The sequence below is a fragment of the Erpetoichthys calabaricus genome, chromosome 1 (assembly GCF_900747795.2).
Source record: "Erpetoichthys calabaricus chromosome 1, fErpCal1.3, whole genome shotgun sequence".
Classification (NCBI taxonomy): domain Eukaryota; kingdom Metazoa; phylum Chordata; class Cladistia; order Polypteriformes; family Polypteridae; genus Erpetoichthys; species Erpetoichthys calabaricus.
In genome coordinates, this window is record NC_041394.2 from 227,709,358 (window position 1) to 227,730,410 (window position 21,053).

Here is a 21,053-nt window from a genome sequence, read left to right on the forward strand (position 1 = left end):
TATTTCTACATTAAAAAAATAAGAACAAACTAAGATTTAAGCCTGAGCCTGATCTTTTGGGCTTGTGCATGCCAGAAAGTCTGATGTTTGTGAGGCTGCCTGGGGAAGGCCAATCCAGTAGGCTCAGTCTAGAATTAGGACAGGTTTGGTCTGGTCTGTGTAGTTTTTTGAGGCCCACTCTTTTTTTTGTGTGTTTTGAGGTGAAAGGATTTCACATTTGTGAGTTTTTGTTTTTTTGTTTTGAGCCCCATTGACCACAATTTGACATCGGATAGGGAGACGCATTTTATTTTCCTTTCTAATTAAATTTTGCTTCACTTAAGAGAGCAAGAATGTTAGGTAAATTAAGGCACTTCACAGCTGTAAAGCAGCTTCATCTTTACAAATACAGAATTTATCATTTACTCATTCGTCAAAGACCAAAAAAAAAAAAAAAAATAAAACTAAGATGAACTTTAATACACAAAATTGTATCTTGACTAACTGAAGATTATTTTTAAAAATCAAAAAACAGATTGTTATATCCCAAGCTTGCAGAGATATGCAGACTGACTGTTGATCGTTTACTCTTCTGGTTTATTTAATGTTTATATTGCTTAACTCTAAACTGCATTTCCTAAGTGTATTAATGTATACTGAGAAGTTAGTTATACATTCAACTTAAATAGTTGCAGGCAAAATCATTATTAATAATTTGTTACTTATTATGCGTACTTCATATGTAATTACATTATTATACAGAATTGCAGTGTTCTGAAAAACAGACATTTATTAAGCAGTTAAAGCACTTCAGAACTTTATTCTTTCCATTTCATTTTCTTTATTTATTTAGCCACTTATCTGGTGGTTCAGAATTTATAATATTATTTTCATATAAAACATAATTGCTTACCTTTGGCACTACAAATCTATAAATATATATTTTGTGGGCTTTAATAGGTTGATCTTTATATTATGCCATTGTGGCGATTTATTTTGTTTCTCATTCATTAAGAATAGCTACATAGTATGTTGCAGAAATCCAACCTATTATGTCTTTAGATAGCTAGACATAGGTGAGGGAATGCTGGCGCACTCATGTTCCTGCCACTCCTCCCTATTAACAACACTTTTTGTTAAAATTTGCATTAACCTTGCACTTTATGCACTTCATTTCTTTTATTGAATGTACAGTTCATGGATGTAATCAACTTGAATGGTATTGCTTTTGAATCTGTTTCTATGGACTTGACTGGGTTTGCAGCCTAAGCCCGATCTAAGAACTTTATTTATTTTTTTGCCACCGTGAAGATCCAGGAGCTGGGGATGTTCTATCTCCTTGACTATAATGGGTATGCTGGATTACTCTTGATTCCTTCTATACCTGCTTTGACTGGGAATGACTGAGAAGTGATCTGTTGTTTACAGCAACCTGGCTTGCAGGTCTGGGGCGATCACGTCTGTAATAACCAGCGTTATATGTATGTGGTTGTATGTTGGATCCTCCAAACTCGGGTAACTACCTTTCATGTGCATCTTGTAATATTTCCTACTATGCTGCTGCTGGATTTTTTTTTTTTTTTGCTGCTTTACTGTTGTCGTTCATCTGCACCAACCCACCCCGCCCCTCTCACCTTCTCCGCTGTACTGTGCTGCTTCACTGCTACTGTCAGATAAGCATTGCTCTAATCTATGCTAAAATACTCTTGTGATAAACTCTTTCACATTAAAGTTTGTTCAGAGCAAGTGGTCAGACTGGAATGTCCTAAAAACCACTGGCATTGTGCGGCACCCGAAATATTTACATTGTGGGTCAGGTTGTCACCACCACCTGGCTGTGAATGAAAAGTTCATCAGCAGCATCTGTTCAGGAATACGCTGTCCTACTCATGACTTTGGAAATAAGAGTGTCAGTGTCCCAAATTCTCAATATGCTGAAATAACCTCTGACTATGAATCTGTGCACAACAAACCCTCATCAGCTAATATTGCATTGTTTAACTCAGAATCTCTTAATGGTAAAACATTGATGAAATAAGAATTTATTAACGATTTACTTTTACAGATTCTAACCTTTATGTAATATACTTAACAGAAACCTGTCAAAAAACAAATTAATTTACATCTCTCACAGAAGCAACACCACCCTGATACGTTTATTTCTCAGAGGCTCGTAGCTCAAAACAAGGAGGAGTCGTCGCCATAATAGCTAGATTGGAGTTAAAAATCAATAGGATCCCAATTGACTGCCCACTATCTTTAGAGTGTCTGGCTCTTAAACTAATTATGATATCTGGTCCTGTCTTACTTATTGCTGTCTACCATCCCCCAAAATGCAATGGGTCTTTCTTAACTGATCTGACTGAACTTTTAACCCACTTAATTTCGCTTTCCCAGAGACTCATTCTCCTTGGCAATTTCAACATCCATACTGACATTCCAACATGTAAACTGAGGAATGAATTACTGTCCTTTCTGGACAGTTTTGACTTGGCGCAACATGTTGATTTTCTTACTTAATCTAGTTGTCATGTACTGTACCTGATCTGTACATCTGGATTATCTGTTGGCAACACTAACAGCAGTGATCTGGGACACTCTGATCATAAAGCAGTACTTGTCTCTGTCTAATTGCCTCTCCCTCCTCTTACCAGTAAACATCAAATTTCTTTCAGAAACCTTAAAAAGCATTGCTGTCCCTCTATCCTTGCTGGATTGATTTCTGATCTTTTTCTGTCGTTCCCTATTGAATCAACACTAGATAGACTTGTTGACTATTATAACTCAGCTCTTCATTCAGCAGTAGATAAGACAGCTCATTTAAAACATAAGAAGGTATCTTTTAAGTGTTCATCTCCATGGTACAATTCAGAATTACAGTCTATGAAAGCAGCTGGCCGATGCCTTGAGAGAATGTCACTTAAGTCTGGCCTCACTGTGCATTTCCAGGCTTTCGATGACCACCAAAGGGCTTACAGGGATGTACTAACTGCAAACAAGAACATGCATTATGGCAGACTAATAGAAATTGGCCACGATAACACAAGGGTTTTGTTCTCTGTAGCTAAACTACTTCAACCTGCATCTGGCTCAATTATCTCCTCTACTGAAGTATGTGAAAAATTACTCCATTTTTTCCATAATAAAATGAAAGATCTAAATAATTCAACTAACATAAATCCATCATCTGTTTATATCTTTCCTCGTCTTCCCACTCCTTTTCTAAATTCTCACCAGTCCCATCTGCATTTGTTAACAACCTGATTTGTAAGATGAGAGACTACTTGCGAAGTGGACCCCATCCCCACCACAATTCTTAAATCCTACCTTCATGCCATAATCCCGACTGTTACAACAATAAAAAATACATCTGTTGACACTGGTTTTGTTCCAGCTACTTTTAAAATCGCTTCTGTAACCCAAATGTTAAAAAGTCTGGTCTTGATGCTGACAATCTTAACAATTTAAATGCATTAGTTAACATATGCTGCTTTGTGCCTCTGACCCAAACTTTTCCCTTCATTATGTGTTACATTTTCTGGATAATTTTAAACATGTGTTTAAAGATAAAATTCATCAAACCTATATTTCATTTGAACTCTTTAGCCCAGTGGCCCAAATTTGTACATTTTCTTTTCAGAATGTGTGTATTTTAAAATGTTTATGCATGGGACTTGCACATTTGCAGACCTAAGGAATACTTCTCTGCTCTTCTGGTCTAATACTGATTTGTTACTGGTAGTAAAAATTAATCTGCATTGTTGTCCGTATATTGGTCCGGCAAAATTTTACACAGGATGCTCTTATTGACCTAACCCTTCCCATTTATCTGGACTTGGAACCAGCACAAAGAAATGTATGTAAGAGTGGTACAAGATACGTATGAGGTAATTGGGCCATTGGTGAAGTATGTAGTAGGAGTGATGGACAAGTTCAAGGTGGAGGTGGGATTACATCAGGGATCGGCTCTGAGCCCTTTCATTTTTGCAATGGTGATCAGCAGCTTGACAGACGAGATTAGACAGGAGTTCCCGTGGACTATGATGTTTGCAGAAGATATTCTAATCTGTAACAAGTGTAGGGAGCAACTTGAGGAGACCCTGGAGAGGTGGAGATATGCCCTAGAGTTGAGAGGAATGAAGGTCACAAGACAGAATACTTGTGTTTATCTGAGAGTGAGGTCAGGGAATGGTGAGGATACAGGGAGTAGAGCTGACGAAGGTGGATGACTTTAAATACTTGGGATCAACAGAACAGAGTAACGGTGTGGAAGAGAGGTGAAGAAGAGGGTGCAGGCAGGGTAGGCTGCGTGGAGAAGAGTGTCAGGAGTGATCTGTGACAGACAGGCACCAGTGGGAGTGAAAGGGAAGGTCTATAAGATGATAGTGAGATCAGCTGCGTTATACGGGTTGGAGCCTGTAGCACTGACCAAAAGACAGGAGACAGAGCTGGAGGTGGCAGAGTTAAAGATGTTAAGATTTGATTTGGGTGTGAGGAGGATGAACAGGATTAGAAATGAGTACAGGGTGCACACAAAGTCCGTATATCCCTATCTTTAGGAGCATTTACAGGAATAACCATGACAATTTGGTTCCTGTGGACATCAGCCCAAGTCTTCCCGCTATTTCGAGGTGTGTTTCCGACATCCCATCTGGTGCTGCTACCTGCTGCCGCTCAAAAAATCGCAACAATGTGGCGGTTGTTCCAAGATGAAGCGATGGGTGACACAAGTGTTTTCACGATCAAGGAGCGTTTGGTGGCCACTGTGTGGGTTTATGAGCGGCCTGTTACTGGTAAATCGATCAAAAATGTCATGGATGACTTTGTTGTGCGTTTTGGGAAGGCATCGCCAACAAAGAGGATGTTGTTGCAGTGGGAGAATAAGGCTTTTGCAACGGGCAGCGTCCGAGATGCGCCGCGAAGTGGAAGACCATCCACAAGGCATGAAACGTGTGCAGATGTGGCAGAGTCTGTCCAATGATCCCCAATGAAATCCACTCGTAAACGTGCTGCTGAGTTGGGAATAGCGGAATCGACAATGCGAACACACGTCAAACAGGACTTGCAAATGAAATGTTGGCGTCCATTGCCCGTTAATGAGTTATCAGATGCCGACTTGGACAGACATCAGGAAGCTTGTGATCTGACGCTGCACCAATTTCCAACAAATGTTGAGAAGGAAAAGGTTATGTTCTCTGACGAGTGCGCTATTTATCGCAGCTCCCGCAATCGAAACGTGTTTTTCTGGGGAAAAGAAAATCCACATTTCTTTGAAGAAATTGAGCATAGCCCACCACACGTGATGATCTGGGCCGGAATGACAGCACAGCATTGGTTTGGCCCTTATTTTTTTGATGGTTCTGTTAACCAAATCAGTTATCTGGAAATGCTGAATGGCTGGCTCATCCCGCAACTGAGAAACCAGGGCGTCCTTGACAGTGTTTGGTTTCAACAAGACAGGGCACCAGCCTATTTTGCAATCACCGTGCGTGATCGCCTCAACGATGTTTTTGGGAATCGTTGGATCGGATGAGGATCAAACAACAATCCCACTCCTCTTCCATGGACTCCGAGAAGCCCTGATCTCACAACTCCAGATAATGCACTCATTTACCTTCCTTGAGGTTTATCAAAGAAGACGTGCGGAAGCGCCGTTATTCAAATGATGAACTGAAACATGTGGTTCGTGCAGCGTTCCAGAAAGTCACCCTGCAAATGTTGCAGAACATGAGCAGGAGAACCTGGCTGCAGATTCGGCTATGCAGACATCAAGGAGGGACCCATACAGATGTTTTGGATTCCTAAGAGGTAACCTTTAGCTTTCAAAATCCTCCCAAAGATAGGGGTATATGGACTTTGTGCGCACCCTGTACATTAGAGGGCACCTCAGGTTGACAGTTTAGAGACAAAGCCAGAGAGGTGAGATTGCATTGGTTTGGACATGTGCAAAGCAGAGATGCTGGTTATTTTGGGAAAAAGATGCTAAAGATAGAGCTGCCAGGCAGGAGGAAAAGAGGAAGACCTAATAGGAGGATTATGGATGTGGTGAGAGAGGACATGCAGGTGGAGAGAGGACAGAGCAAGATGCAGAGGACAGGAAAATATGGAAACAGATAATCTGCTCCGGACAACCCTAACGGGAGCAGCCAAAAGATGAAGTAATAATTAATCTTGCTTTACAAAATCTGACTGGGGCCAGTTTTGGTGCTACCAATTATCTTTTTTAAAAGAATTATGTGTCTATCTCTGTCTCGGTCAGTATGTTAGAACTCCCTCTGGCAGCTATAATAACCACTAAATATTATTACTTAATTTGACACGTTTATCACAATTGCAGTAGTTTTCTTAAGAAGCAGGCATTTCATCTGGTAACTAACTTGAACAAAAAAAAAAAACTTATTTGAGTTTTGTGAGCTATCAGTCATAAAATTTCTTATGTTTTCAATATCCAATCTTGGTATTCTTTCCCTTGCTTGGTAATTTTCAAAGGTTGTTATCTCTCGCATCTTCTGCTTATTTAAGGTGTTTAGAGTAGCAGGGAAATGGACACATAATGTACTGTTTAAAAAGTACTGTGTTCTAAAACGCCTTTTGCTAAGGGTCTTTAACTATCATTGATTGTCATTGCCCACTGAGGGTGTGCTCCTTTGTGTAAGATTGTCATTGGCATGTTTTGTCTTTGGACTGCAGCAAAAAGAAATGTTGGCAAAGTTTTTGCAAACACTTCTAAAACATTTGCAAACAAACCAATTGTACTTGGAAAAAAAAGTCTTTCAGACTATTTTGTGACATCCTGTTACAAGTTAAATTTCCCCCTTAGGGCAAATAATGTCTGTATGCGTGTATGTATGTATGTATCCGTCTTTCCTAGGAGAAACTAACTTAACTTGACAGTTAAAATACATACTGAAGTACTGCAATGTATTTAGTGTGCATTTCCAGCTAAACATGATGTTTTTAGACTACAATTAAGGTACGATTTCGAGAGCCAGTTATAAATTTCCAAGAAACAGGAAATCGAAAAAGATGTTTGAATTTCAGTTCCACTTATCGATTCCTATATGTAAATTTTTAATCAACTATATGAGTTTAGTAAACATCCCTGATGTAGACACACACATCTTCCTCTATACCTGTGTTGCAACAACTGTGTACCCTGCGTGATGTATGAACGAGTTGATTTGTTTTGTCGTGAACAATGGACTGCAGCAAACAGTCAAAAGTGTAGTTAAATTTTGTTAGAGAAAACAGTGACAATGCCAAAATCAGCAATTGTGGAAAGATAATTTCTTGTAAGGTAGATTGTAAAGCAAACATATCAACATATTTACTATAGCACAGCATTAATTCAAAAGAATGTCTTGAGGTCTCCTAGCCCAAGTGCCTCAGCTAGTGTTAACACATTGCACTTGGGTAATGTTATATAATATAATTGGTAGGGATGGGATGATTATCAGTTTTTACAATTAACAGTGGTGAAATTCCTGATGGTTATTACACTGCTCCATGTTTTATTTATCATAATTCCTTTGTTTATCTAAAATTGTGCAGGCACATAATTTGACTATGGTGGAAAGCAGTTGTATTTGGTGAGCAATCTTTATTGCTTGTTGCAAGAATATTCAACAGCTTTCTTAATCACTACTTAATCGATGTGCCTTGTTGGTCACTTAGGAATTACTTTTTTCCCCACTGTTTACATTTTGCTAAGCTTGAATGCATATATAGGATACCAATGCGTGTTACAGTTGCTCTGCAGCATTCAGCAATCTGATCAAAGCTGAGCAAACACACTGGAGGATTAGAAGACTAAGCCAGTACATGATGTCCTGAGCTTAAAATGTTCCTTAAAAGAAACTTGAATAAACGTTTTTAAAGTGAAGGCTAAAAAAGGTAGAAATATGTTCTTGCACTAAAATCAATACAATAGAGAACATATTTGCATCTTATTAACAGTTGCAATTCAAATTTAACTTCCCAGCAACACAATTTTTCCATTTTCAAATTAGAAATTTTGTTAGAAGAAATCTATACAATTTTTCAGACCTCCCACCCATTTCTATTTCAGAGGCAATACTGATCAGTATTAAAAGACTCAGACAGCCACTCAACAATATATAAAATCATCTCAAACAATCTTCTTTTCAACTATCCTAGGGAACAGTGGGGAAAAGGACCTTTCAATTAATATCTCAGAAAAGGAGTGGAACTCAGTCATACAGAATTAACTGTAGCTCTATATGCGCAAAGCATTCAATAATTCAACTTAAAATCTTTAATAAATCACATTTATCTCATTTAAAATCATTCAAAAATGTATCCAGGGCAAGATTCAACTAGAGAGCATTGCCATCTAGCTCCAGCATCACTAGGCCATGTTTTGGGAGAGAATTTTAGAAAAAAATCTTTGAAATATGTATCAGGCTTGGTGTCACAATCACAATGCTAACCCATTAACAGCTAAGTTTTGTGTACTCCTAAGTGGGTCCAAATTGGAGAAGGACAAATTGATTATAATTGCCTATACCACACTACTATCACATAGACTATTCTTGCTTAACTGGAAGAATCACAACCCATGTTTTATAACTCAGTGGGTAACTAACGTTCTAGATTATCTGAAATTGGAAAAAAATATAATTCTCGCTTAAAGGCTCTGTCCAAAACTTTTTTTAAAACAAGGCAAGTATTAATTGAATTTTTTTTAAAATAAGCATTCACATGGAAGGAAAAAGATTTTTCCCCCCTGCTTTTGGCTCTCACTTTCCTCTCTCTCTCGGGTGGGGGCTGAATTCATGTTCTGTTAGGTTCTGTCTTTTCTTTGTTTTCTGACTTTGAAGTTATTTTTTGTACAAGTTCTGCAGATTTTTTCTGCTTGATTGTATACTATGCAACTTTCTTAAAATAAAATAAAAATTCTCAAATATCATGGCTTTTCAGGCAACTTTTATTTTATGTCTCATTTAATTAATTTCCATTGTATTTAAACTTTGCCTGCCTTTCTGTAGGAAATGGATTTTTAAAGACATTTTGCATCCAAGTGATAGGTAGGAAGAGACAAACTATTTTATTTTTCCCCTCAAAGTTCTCCATTTTTGTATTCCTAAGAATTTTTCTTTTTTTCAGTAAAGGAAGGGTGTATATTCTTTTACCATTTGCATACCTGTTACCCAGTAAAAATAATGGATGGATCAAATACATCCTTGTGTATTTCTGTAAAAAAAAAACAAACTCTTAAACAATAACTTTCTCTCTTACGGACAATAAAAGGAATCTTTCGAACCTTTTAAATATAAATTCTGGGATATTTTGAAGGAATAGGAAGAGAGAAATAATATCGATAAACAAAAAAAACTGCGTAGCAAAAAAGAAAAACTGTGTAGCAAATACTTAATTTTGGGTTATTTCCACTTCAGCTGACATTAAGACTGAAGACGTCCATCATTTTTTTAACTCAAAAAGTACTTCAAATAACATTCTGAACATGAAAAATATTTATGCTATAAAAAAAAACTTAATTTAAAAAAATGCATTTTATTCAAAGCAGCATTTTTCACCAAATCTGATATCTCTCAGAAATGCTTTGTGGCAGAGAAATTCCAAGTTCAGAAATAGATTCAGCACATCTAAATCTAAATTACAGCTTTTTATTTTTTGCACGGGAGGATTTTTGTGCTGAACAGTGTTATCACCCTAATTATGATATTGATAGCTAGACAAGCATAAACATTAATCACAAGCAGGCCTATTTTACATAAGGAAATGTTTTTATTTGTAGGTATATTCTGCATAATACCATTACAGACAGACTTATGTGTTAACAGGACTGTTACAAATGGGCTACAGATGACACTAATAAAAGCATTCACACATGTGATTTGTCTCATCGTGCTCTATCTAACCTTGTGAATGGAAAAGATGCTGCATAGCAATTAAAGAAAAGACACTTTGCAGCCCCAGAAAACCATCAGCCATAACCTCAGTCTGCAATTCATTAGTGTGACTGTACTAGGGGGCTCCGCCCCCTGCTCGCTTCGCTCGCCAACCCCTGGCGTTGGGGCATGACAAAGAGTGAGATGTATGAATTAGATATAGAATAGTGTGCAGGTTTGGATGATGCCTATATAAATACAAAATAGAGTGTTTGGCATAGAGTAATGTTTTATTGGAATATTTCTCTGTATACAACATTAGTAGTAAAGATGGTGTCTTGTCTTTGAATGAGTCTTCCTTGGCATGGATCATTTTTAATTTTAACTTTAATGTGAGATGAACGTCGAACACATGAGAAGGCAAAATAAAGTTGTGCATGTCCAAAAACGGGTTCAGAGAGGTAGATGCCAACCTTGTCCATGGTTTGTCCTTGTGATTTGTTGCTGGTCATGGCAAATGCAGGTTTAATGGGGAACTGTCGGTGTTTCAATGTAAAAGGTAATTCTAGGTCAGAACTCGTAAGGTCAATTCCAAGAATGAGAACAGTATTGTTAGCATGTGAATCTGAAAGAACTGTTGCTTGAATAACATCGTGTGTTATGGTGTTGACGACTAACCGTGTGCCATTGCATAAACCCTGTTTAGTGTTAAGGTTTCTTAATAGCATGATTATTGTTCCGTTTTTAAGGGTAAGGTTGTGTTGTGGTCATTCGTCCGGGTTAATAGTGTTCAAATATTCTAATGGGAAATTCAGATGTTCATTGTCGTCATCAGAGTCAACTTTGTCAGAGCTTAGAAAGAGCCGTGTCTCTCCAGGAAGTAATGAAATGACCTGGTTAATAATGTGATTAACATTAATATTTTTTGGACATAATATAGTGCGTTGTGTTAACCACATATGCGAAAGCAGTATGGGCCATTGCCTTTTGGTGTCCTGTTATGTTCTCTGGTAGATGCAAAAGCAAATGAACTATTGTAGGATCTAATGTAGTTCATAAAGTTTTTACTTTCAGGCACATCCTTAGTTAGAAGCTTCTGTAGATATTCAGGATATGAATGTAAAGGAGGCAGTCTAATCTGCCTCTTTTGACAACAACGTGTAAATTCATTATTTGTATTGCCAGTTGTTTCTTCTGTGAAGTTAAGTGAATGACAATGATTGCAAATGACATTCATTAATCCCAATAAATTTTCCTCAATAGTGGACTCATTATTGAAAGCGTTGTCAGCCAACTGGCGTAAGCGTTCAGCAGACGTCTGGTGTTGATGTCTGCGACGGGCATGTTTTGCTTGTGGTGTTTGAGTGCCGCGTTGTTGCATGTCCATTATTTGTGACGCGCTATTTTTGAGTTTTAATTGATCCGCCTCCGCTTTGCGCAAAGTCTGTTTCAGTCTACGTCGTGCATTGTTTGTATCGTGCCTTGTCCGTTTTTGTATGTCGGTCAGTTGAGCTTTCTGCTTTTTGAGTCCTGCTTGCTTGTTTTCTGGCCTGTCATATGCGCGTTGCTTTGCTCCCTTTTTTGTATGTCTGAGACGCGAGCTCTTTCTTTTGAAATCGTGCTTGTTTTGATGCAGCACTTTGAGACGCGTGCTGTATGCATCTACGTTCAATGTGTCTGTTCATTTGGGCACGTCTCTGTAACGGGGTTACTTGAGCTTTGCGTTTTTTGATCCGAGACATTTTTTCTCACGTATTTTCCGAAGCGCATTGTATGCGCCGCCGTGTATTCTTTTTGTTTCATTCGTGTTCGTGTGTTTGGTTCCGTTATCCGATCCGAATAGTTTTGTACCCGTGACCGTGTATGCATGACTTGTTTGTTCCTCAGCGTGCGAAATATGGATAAGTATTAAGGAGGATAGCACTCACTGTTAATATGGAGCCTTTTCTCCAGTTGAACGGTTAACAGTGCTTTATTTTAATGAGATCCACCTATGCTGCCTAGTGTGAAGGTTTTGAGATGACGTATGTTTAATATGGACGTTTCCTTTAGATATGTGGCTTTGGGTGTCACTTCTTATTGATTGGGGGGGGTGTGTGGGTGAGGACTGTTGTTGAGCGAGCGTCTTCTTTCGTTTTGTGTTCCAGGGGCTTGTTGAATCCCCCTCTTTGTGTGTGTCCCGTCCGTTGCTTGTAGGGTGTGTGGGGTGGTTTTGTGTTCTTTTTTTTTGTGTTCCAGGGGCTTGTTAAATCCCCCTCTTGGTGTGTATCCCGTCCGCCCTTTCTTGCGCCTGCGCAGTACGTCTTTTTGCAGCTACGGCCCATGGCCGGATGTGCCTGCGTCCATCATCCGGTTTAGCATTCTCGGTTAGTAATATGGATTGCATGTATTGGTTTAATTACTGTTTTAAACAGTCATTATATTCTTCCTTTCCGACTCTTTATTACGTAGACCACAGCAGAATGTCCCAAAACTATAGAGCTCTATATTTGTACTAAATTTTATATCCATAATCTCAGGCACAAAGATGGAGTACCAAAACAGGAAAGAGAGAAGATTTACACTTAAATAGTGCATAAAATAACAATGTTTCTAATTGTGCCCAAAATATAAGCAGAGTAAAATCAGTGACAGCAAGAATAACAACAATACAACCTGAATAATAAGCAGTTCATATTGCCTTAAACATTAAAAATGCAAAGACTATCAGGTTGCTCTCTCTCTTAGTATGTCTCTGGTCTTTTGCTGGTTCTGGTGTATCTGTTTGATATGGTGAGTCTTGAATGTACACCAAGCAAGAACTGGGTTATATAGTTTGCCCTTTTAAAATTAAGATATTATTTGGTAAAAGTCATTAATCCAGAACAGAGACCAATTAATATACTAAGACAGAGAGACACATGTTAGTTTCTTTTCAAATACAAAGAAGTCCAATGATGTGTGTACTTGCATGTTTTCTCAAAATTAACAAACAACATTCAAATACAAATACTAAAATTACATTTTAACAACAAACAAAAGGCTAGCATGTATATGTAAAAGTATAGTCACAACACAACAATAACCGCTGTACAAGGACAGTGGGTTGAAACAGTTGTTTTAAGTCTGTAGGTGTATCATGTATTCTGCTGCTTCCTAAACACGTACATGCTAGCCACACAAGTAGCTCAAGATGAGATATGGGTATTAGCCCAACCAAGCCCCCTTAATACTGGTCTTCTGTGTGAAACAGTCAAACAATGTTAAGTCTTGTCAGAAAGGGTGCAAGCAGAATGCACAAAATGGAGTTTGCCATTACTTACAATAAAGGCAATTGCTGAAGTATAAACTGAATGCCAGTTTGATAAGGCAGAAAGGTTCCGTACAAAGCTTGTGACAGGTTTGGCACCTCGCTCTATAAGAAAAATGACAGTTATGATACATCTAGCAGTAAATAGTTACTAAATATTTTATTAAACAGTACTGAATATTTAATTTTTTATTTCACATTTTGACATAACCGCAAACACATTTATCAATGCTTACAATAAATACTACTTTAACTAAGGAACACATTTTCATTCAGTACAAAATAGTTTCCATTTCTCAGAAGAAAGGTTAGTATATTGAAAATGTACTTACTTAATCTCCTCATGTTCTCTGTTAACCTACATAAAAAAATGTGAATTGTGAGTGTTTTGACTACACAAAAGTTTACAATGATTGGTTATATCCATTTTACCTTGTTTTCATTGATACTTTTATCATGACACATTAAGTATATCTACATATTTTATATCTATAACAGGATGCACATCAATTAAGGCATAAGCTTTGAGTCACAGAGTAAATCCAACTGGGAATTACACCATTTACCTTAACCAATACATCATACTGCCAACACATAACATTTCAATCAAAGTTTACTTTGCATAACACCATTTCGATGTGACAATCACTCCAAAGTACTTAAGAGATTAACATTTTAAATATATTCATTGATATTTTCTTCTCAGCAACAGAAAAATAAGTGACACATAAAATCAATACTAAATAATTAAAAAGTAAGCATTATATCTGTGAGTCACGAACTGGTGAATATCCATATTATTCAAGATACTTTAATTTATACAAACTCTATAAAGTTGCTTTTCTAGTTAAAAAAAATTTCAAAACAAAAAATGATCAGACAACCATACTGGAAGGACTATGACATTTGCTGTTGTAAGATGTACTATAAATTTGCATTAATACTAATCTAAAACTCCCAAATCTGAAATGCTCCAAAATTTCGAACATTTTAAACGGCAACATGATGTCACTAGTAGAAAGTTCCACATTGGTGGTCTATTTTATATAATATTACTTGACTTAAAGAATGAAAATATGCGCATGCCAAATAACCTGAAAATACATCCTCCAAAAAAAAGTGATTTACAAAACCTGCTGTGCTCACATTCCTACAAAATTCACTTTATAAATCTAAGTCATGTTGTATACAGGTATGTATAATAGATGATCCATGGTTTGGCACATCCTGTTTACTGGGATTATTATTCTGAAGATGTCCACTGAGCAGTAGCAGCGTTCCATTTACATTACTCCATTCAGAAAAAAAAAAGGCATTCAGCACCTATGGACTCACCAGTTAGTATGGGTAAAACAAACAGCTGTTCTTTGGCAATCAAAAGTCAGATATGACTTCAAATAAGACCTTTTTAAAATAAATCTGAATTATATCCGAATATTGATGTTTGATCTGACAGCCCTAGTGTCCACATTGAACTAACAAAAAAAACAAATACAGTTAAGTTCTTCAGGGCAAGTTATACAGCATTGGCCCTGTTAAAAAGGAAATAAAGCAGTCTATACATCATATTCATCACTTTTGAGATTTATTATGTTTGTCACGTCAAAAAAATATTATAATGTAGCAACTCTGCTATGACTACCATGCAAATGGCAGTGCAGCACCTAGATGGGATAAAGAAAAAGATGGCACAAACTGGCTACAGATGTACAGACCGCCAGCAAGAGCAATGGGTGCAAGCAGCAAGCTCAAACCAATGAGTGCAGGGATACCAAACTGCCAAAAGGAGGAGTGTGGTGAAGGTAATGCAACGAGAATTTGATAGCCGGTTGCATTTTGTGCGTGACAGCAGATGAAGAAATAAAAGTCTCGGTGGCAGTTTGCAATGTATAATGGCTCTTCCAACAAAAAGAGCCAATGCAATTTGCTGAAGGCATTCCCTATGGCTAGAAGAGTACGGAACACTGCAAACAGTTTAGTTAACTATTTCTTCTGATCTACTGTAGTTCTGCAATCTCTGGCTCACATCTCCCTTTCCTTTGCCCCAGAAGTCACGACAATAATAATGTCTCAATGATATGAATAATTATACATGTGAGTCATCATCTATATATATAATTCACTAAGCCGCCGACAAGTAAGACGCCCATGGCGCACGCAGGAAGGAGCCACGCCCACCAACTCTAAGTCCATTGGATACGACAACAACTTGCAGAGCCACGCCCACCAACTCGGCCGCGACGACTCAGAAAAAACGGCATCATTTATGTTTGTCTGTGCTACAGTACACATGCACCTCTGAGCCACGTTGACTTTTCGGTTACGACGCATGACCGCGTGCACCATAGCAAACTGTTTTACACGCTACATACAACAATTCGCATCCGCGACAAACATGCGTCTTCTTAGATGGTCCTGTAGGAACACGGAAAATGTTTCCCCGCCCACCAACACTCCTTATTCCCCGACCGGCATCCACCGCATCCGCGACAAACATGCGTCTTCTTAGATGGTCCTGCAGGAACACGGAAGACGTTTCCACGCCCACCAACACTCCTTTTTCCCCGGCCCGCGTCTACCCTCGCTATCTAGGCATTCACACTGCCTGCTCATGTGCCCGGACGCAAAAACTCACCGACCACCCAGTTAGTCCCTTTCGTCTGTGCTAGGAGTCCACATGCACCTCTGAGCCACGTTGACTTTTCATTATTCTTTTTGGTTACGACACCCGACCGTGTCCACCATCGAAAACCATGGGAAAGGAACAACGAAGCCCCGCCCAGAAACTCTACCCCTCCTCCCACGTGATCGGGAACGCACCTCAGAGCACTGCCCGCCAACTCGAACAGCTCATCAAACACATACTCACTCGCTTTGCTCTGTGCTGCTGTCCAAATCCAGCTGTGAGCCACGCTGACTGTTCTTTTGCCCTCCATGGCTACCGCTTCAAATGTATTTCATGGAAACAACACTTCTTTCAATGTTATACAAATTCCTGCATCGGGTAACTGTTTGTTTCTATCAGTCGGGTTTTTTTGGAAAAATGTCATTGACGAAACTGTTGCTCTCAAACTTCGCAACATGGCTGTTGGCTTTGTTTGCCAACACTGGGATAACTTCGGCGACGTGGTGTCCATTGTTGTTAGTCACAGAGGCATCGTTATACAGTCTGCTCAACAATATGCTGACTATATGAATACGTCCGGAGTCTATGGTGGCGAGGCAGAAATTGTGGCAATGTCCCAAATCCTTCTAGCTACTATCAGCATTTACTTCCAACAACATCCTCATGCCTCTCCTCGAGTTTACAATCCGGCCCAGCTTCTCTCCATATCCCTGCTCTTTAGCGGTCCTTTGGATCATGGGCATTACGAGGTTCTCATGCCTCTCAAATACACACATGATAACCTTCTGGTGACATCTTTTGACGCTGTCGGTATGTGCACACAGGGTGCACACCCGCTTGCTCGCCACACTAATGTGACGTCACCTGCCCACTCTCCTCTTCCTGAAAAACATTTAAAGACACACTCCCCTGAACACACGCATTCCACATAGGACTTTCAATGCACCTTTTGTTCCAAAAGCTTCAGAGTGCAAAGTTATCTGAACGCACATTTAAAAAAACACAACACTAAACGAATTATGCAATGTGAACATTGTCAACAATGCTTCAAAACAACTCGCGGTCTCAAGAAACACTTACGAACTCATTCCTCTCCTCTTTGTAATGAGGACTTCACAGGTGAGATGGATCTCCACAACCATATGCAGATCCATTCAACACAAAGATTTGTATGCAAAATTTGCGACAAACACTTTCACGCACGCAAATACCTTACTAACCATCTCAAAACACATTCCCTGATGAATTCTTGTCAGTGTCAACACTGCTCCAAAACCTTCACGCACCAGAAATCTCTCAAAGCACATTTAAACACCCACTCCACTGAACAAACTCATTCCAAACAGGAATTTCTTAATAGTCTTACTCCTACTGGCATGCCTCCACATAAACTCAAAATTAAAATTGGATCCATCATTATGCTTCTCAGAAACCTCCTGCCTGCAAATGGTCTTTGTAATGGCACTAGACTGCCTGTTAGCACCATTCACCGCAATGTACTGGAGTGTAAAACTATCACATCTGCAACTTCACAAACTGTCCTTATTCCCCGGATATGCCTGACCCCGTCAGATTCAAATTTGCCTTTTACCCGAAGACAATTTCCTGTTTGATTGGCATTTGCGATGACAATTAATAAGGCACAGGGACAAACTTTCAAAAAGATATGCCTGTATCTGCCAAAACCAGTCTTCACTCACGGACAATTATATGTTGCTCTCTCCAGAGTTCCATCAGTAAGTAAGTGCGAGTCATACGCTCGCACTGATTACGTCCCTGACCTTTGTACACAAACCCCCCCATCCCTCCCCCCCACCCCTCTTCGCTACTATCGTGGTCGGGTGACTTGGTGGATTATATATAGAAAAGCAGCCAAAACCGCAAAGAACAATGAAAAGTCTATGTGACTCATAGGTGCATGTGGACTGTGCAAAGAGGAAAACGACTCAGGTGACGAGTTGGGGGTGGGCACATGAGCAGGCAGTGCATACTGCAGACTAGCATGACAGAGGGGGTGGAATGGGCATCCTTCCCCTCTCCTCCCGTTCCACCCTCTGCGCACGAGTGCCGTCCACCCCCATCCCTCGCTCTGGGAGGAGAAGCCGCGATGGCGGTCCACCAGTTTTCAGTCACGGACAATTGTATGTTGGTTCGTTCCATGCATTGTTACAATGTTACTTTTCTTGGTGATTACCGATTTTTCAAATGTTAATTTTCTCCCTGTGCTTAAAAATCATTAAAAAAAGCGGCCTGATTATGCGGCGTATGGTACGCCGCGGGTTGGCTAGTTTAGCATATTTCATTATGAATACGCTAATATTCCAAAATTTGAAATACTTCTGGTCCCAGCATTTCGGTTCAGAGACATTCAACCTGTATATTATCGGGTTAATAACACTTACTGAAAAGTAATATTTCATAGATCAGTCAAATTTAAATGTTACAAATTCCCAGTGGCGAACCGTGCATTTCACACCTAGGCCTTCAGTAGTGCTCCGTCTGAATCAACCCGCCCCTCAAAAACTAATTTATGGTTATAAAAACCATCTTAATGGTTGATGCAGAATGCAGAAATACAGTATAAAGAGCCGTTGCATCGCAGATGGATAACTCCTATAGCCACAATAAATGCCTTTATTGAATAGACAAACCAGGAGTGAACAAGTTCTTTTCTACTGCAGCTACAGCCCGCAACACACATAAAAAACATCAATAATAACTCATAATCTTGCAATATTATTTAGGAAAATCGCAACATTTTACTCATCAAAAATTCGGATTATTTGTAAACAAAATCCATCCTCCTCTCTTTCCTCAAAAACAGTTCAATTACTCTGTCATACAGATTATCCGTGCGCTTCAGTTCCATCACGAAGTCCCTTTCTATCGCCATCGAAGCTAATGCTGAAAGTCGAACCTGCCCTGTCGTATTTCTGGCATAAGTTTTAATTCGCTTTAGGGATGAAAATGTCTGCTCGACATAGGCAGTGGACACAGGAATGCTCACTGCCAAACATACCAATGTGTACTAGCTGCCCCATGATGCTCTCATTCAGATTTTTATATTACACCATCCTATCCAATCAACGGGTCTGAATACGGTGACGTTGCTGTACGCCTGCTAGAGGGCCCTAGTGAAACCAACTCAAAATCTGATTGGCTGAAGCAACAGTTTAATCGACATTTATTTTGTGTTAGAGGGCCTGCAGAACGGATTGTGAAGGCCTCCTGGCAGACTTCTTTGACTTTGACCCTGCCTGGCAACAAATGATAGCTGAAATGTGATTGGTTAAATGCTTTAATACGAAAATACATGTCGGGAAGCACGCGCAGCACAACCATCGGAAAAGCTATGAAAGGAAGCGGACAGACTATTTGGAATTATTTAATAAGTATTCATGGACAAAATATAATTAACATCAGTTTGTGATTCAGATATATTTTTAGGCCAGAAGAGAAGGCCTTGCAGGCCCTGATGGCCCGCCACTGATGTTATAATTTCTCAAATCTCACTCTCTCCTCAATTTTGTTTTTATTTTTGTCCTACCATTATGGCAACATTTGTGAAATCAAACTTATTAATATAACATTCATTCAGTTATTTCAGAATTCCTATAAAAATGCTTTTGTTGCATTATTTTCAAGGTGCTTCACATAAGGGATCAAACTTTGTTATTGTGTATGTCTGTGTACTAATCTATAATTAGCCAGTGAACAAGACTAACCCTTAACTGCATTAATTTTTTAGAACTAGAGTGTAGCCTATTCATTCCCATATTACTTGTCTTCACTATAGTCACACTTTAGCGGTTACAAAAATTAACATTTTGTCTTCAAAAGTCACATGAATGACACAAATGTAGCATTTGCAGGTGCGTACAGCAATTACGTTTGTTGTTTTAACTGTTCTGTGTCTGGAACTATGCACATCTGTTATCACACCACATTTTATATAATTAGAGAGATTTTCCACATGCTTTAAAAATTGTGAACTAGATAAGTGGATTAGAGAATTGATTAGTTAGCTATAGCAACATTAATTTCATTCAAAAGATCAATGCAAAGGCTCCTTTTTTTATTGTAGCTATGTATACTATTGCAATATTTCACTACCATTTTTAACTGTCATTTAAATGCATTACACTAAAACTTAAAATGTTTTCCAATCTACAGATGACTGGCCACATTATTGGACTCTAAAATGTAATGAAACACAAACCATGCATTTTTACTTTTTTTTTTTTTTTTAACAATGAAAGGAGCAGCAGGATTTTCCCGTTTTATTTAATTAAACCTTGTGGGATTTTTCAATAAAAGACACAGATACAATTCCAGCACACTAAAACTTGAAACCCTGATGTTTATAAATTATTTAATGTTTATCAACATTAAAAAAATAAAAATAGACACATATGCATACATGCAACCAAGTGACTGAAAGTTGTTTTAACTAAATTTACTAAATAAAATAAATACGTAAAAATTTTCACTTAAATACAATTTTCAAGTTTAAAAAGGGTTAGACACAATTGGTCTTAATTTAAATTATTATCATTTACATCAACAATAGCTGAAATTTTAATAAGGGTTTAAAGACTTTTACTGTCATTGAATTAATCTATATAAAATATATGCATTACACCAAATATATAAACCTTAATTACAGGGGCATGTCTTTAAAAACCATTCTGCTGTATAGAACTATATTTTCTAGCAATGTATTTCCTTTTTTTTTTTAAATCACTTTAATCTTTTGGACAAATTATTAATATTTATCACTTTTAGTAGTTAAAATTAAACCTGTAAAGCAGGTACAGTACATAACGAGCATCAGAACTACACTTATAATTAATGTGTGAATTAAATTAAATTAAATTAGTTACACATTGAATCCATTTACCTTTTAGCACTTAAAGGTTCTTCTGTTTCTATAGTGTTTTCTTCAGGCTGAAAACGAAAGTCTTCAACATACACTCCAAACCTATCATAAAACCATTTTTGAAATCTAGAACAGAAAGTATCTCCTCGTTTATCTGAAACAAAATAAATATTTAAAAAGAATGAAACAAGTGAAATATTACTAGATAGCATATAAACATCCATTTGAGGATGACTAGTTCACATATATAAAGTTTTTAGAAACATAAATTGTTGGTTACCTTAGGGAATTAAATTCTTAAACAGCACGTATCAGAAATGGCCAATTTATCCACTGTATGCAATCCTAGTAGAATTGCAACTGAACGGTACTAATGTTTTGAAGGAATCGGAATTACACATCATATTA

The 21,053-nt window shown here is 38.2% G+C and overlaps 1 protein-coding gene across 4 annotated transcripts in view; it reads right to left on the reverse strand.

Moving 5' to 3' along the window:
* The window catches only part of LOC114659567 (GRAM domain-containing protein 4-like), a 369,958-nt gene that overhangs the window by 82,637 nt on the left and 266,268 nt on the right, over positions 1 to 21,053 (reverse strand). For all 4 annotated transcript variants that reach the window (XM_051935142.1, XM_051935146.1, XM_028812132.2 and 1 more), the window contains 3 exons: positions 20,667 to 20,799; positions 13,473 to 13,498; positions 13,154 to 13,245 (listed from right to left, as the gene is read on the reverse strand). In XM_051935142.1, the coding sequence (XP_051791102.1) occupies positions 13,154 to 13,245; positions 13,473 to 13,498; positions 20,667 to 20,799 (251 nt within the window). The remainder of the gene's footprint in view (positions 1 to 13,153; positions 13,246 to 13,472; positions 13,499 to 20,666; positions 20,800 to 21,053) is intronic.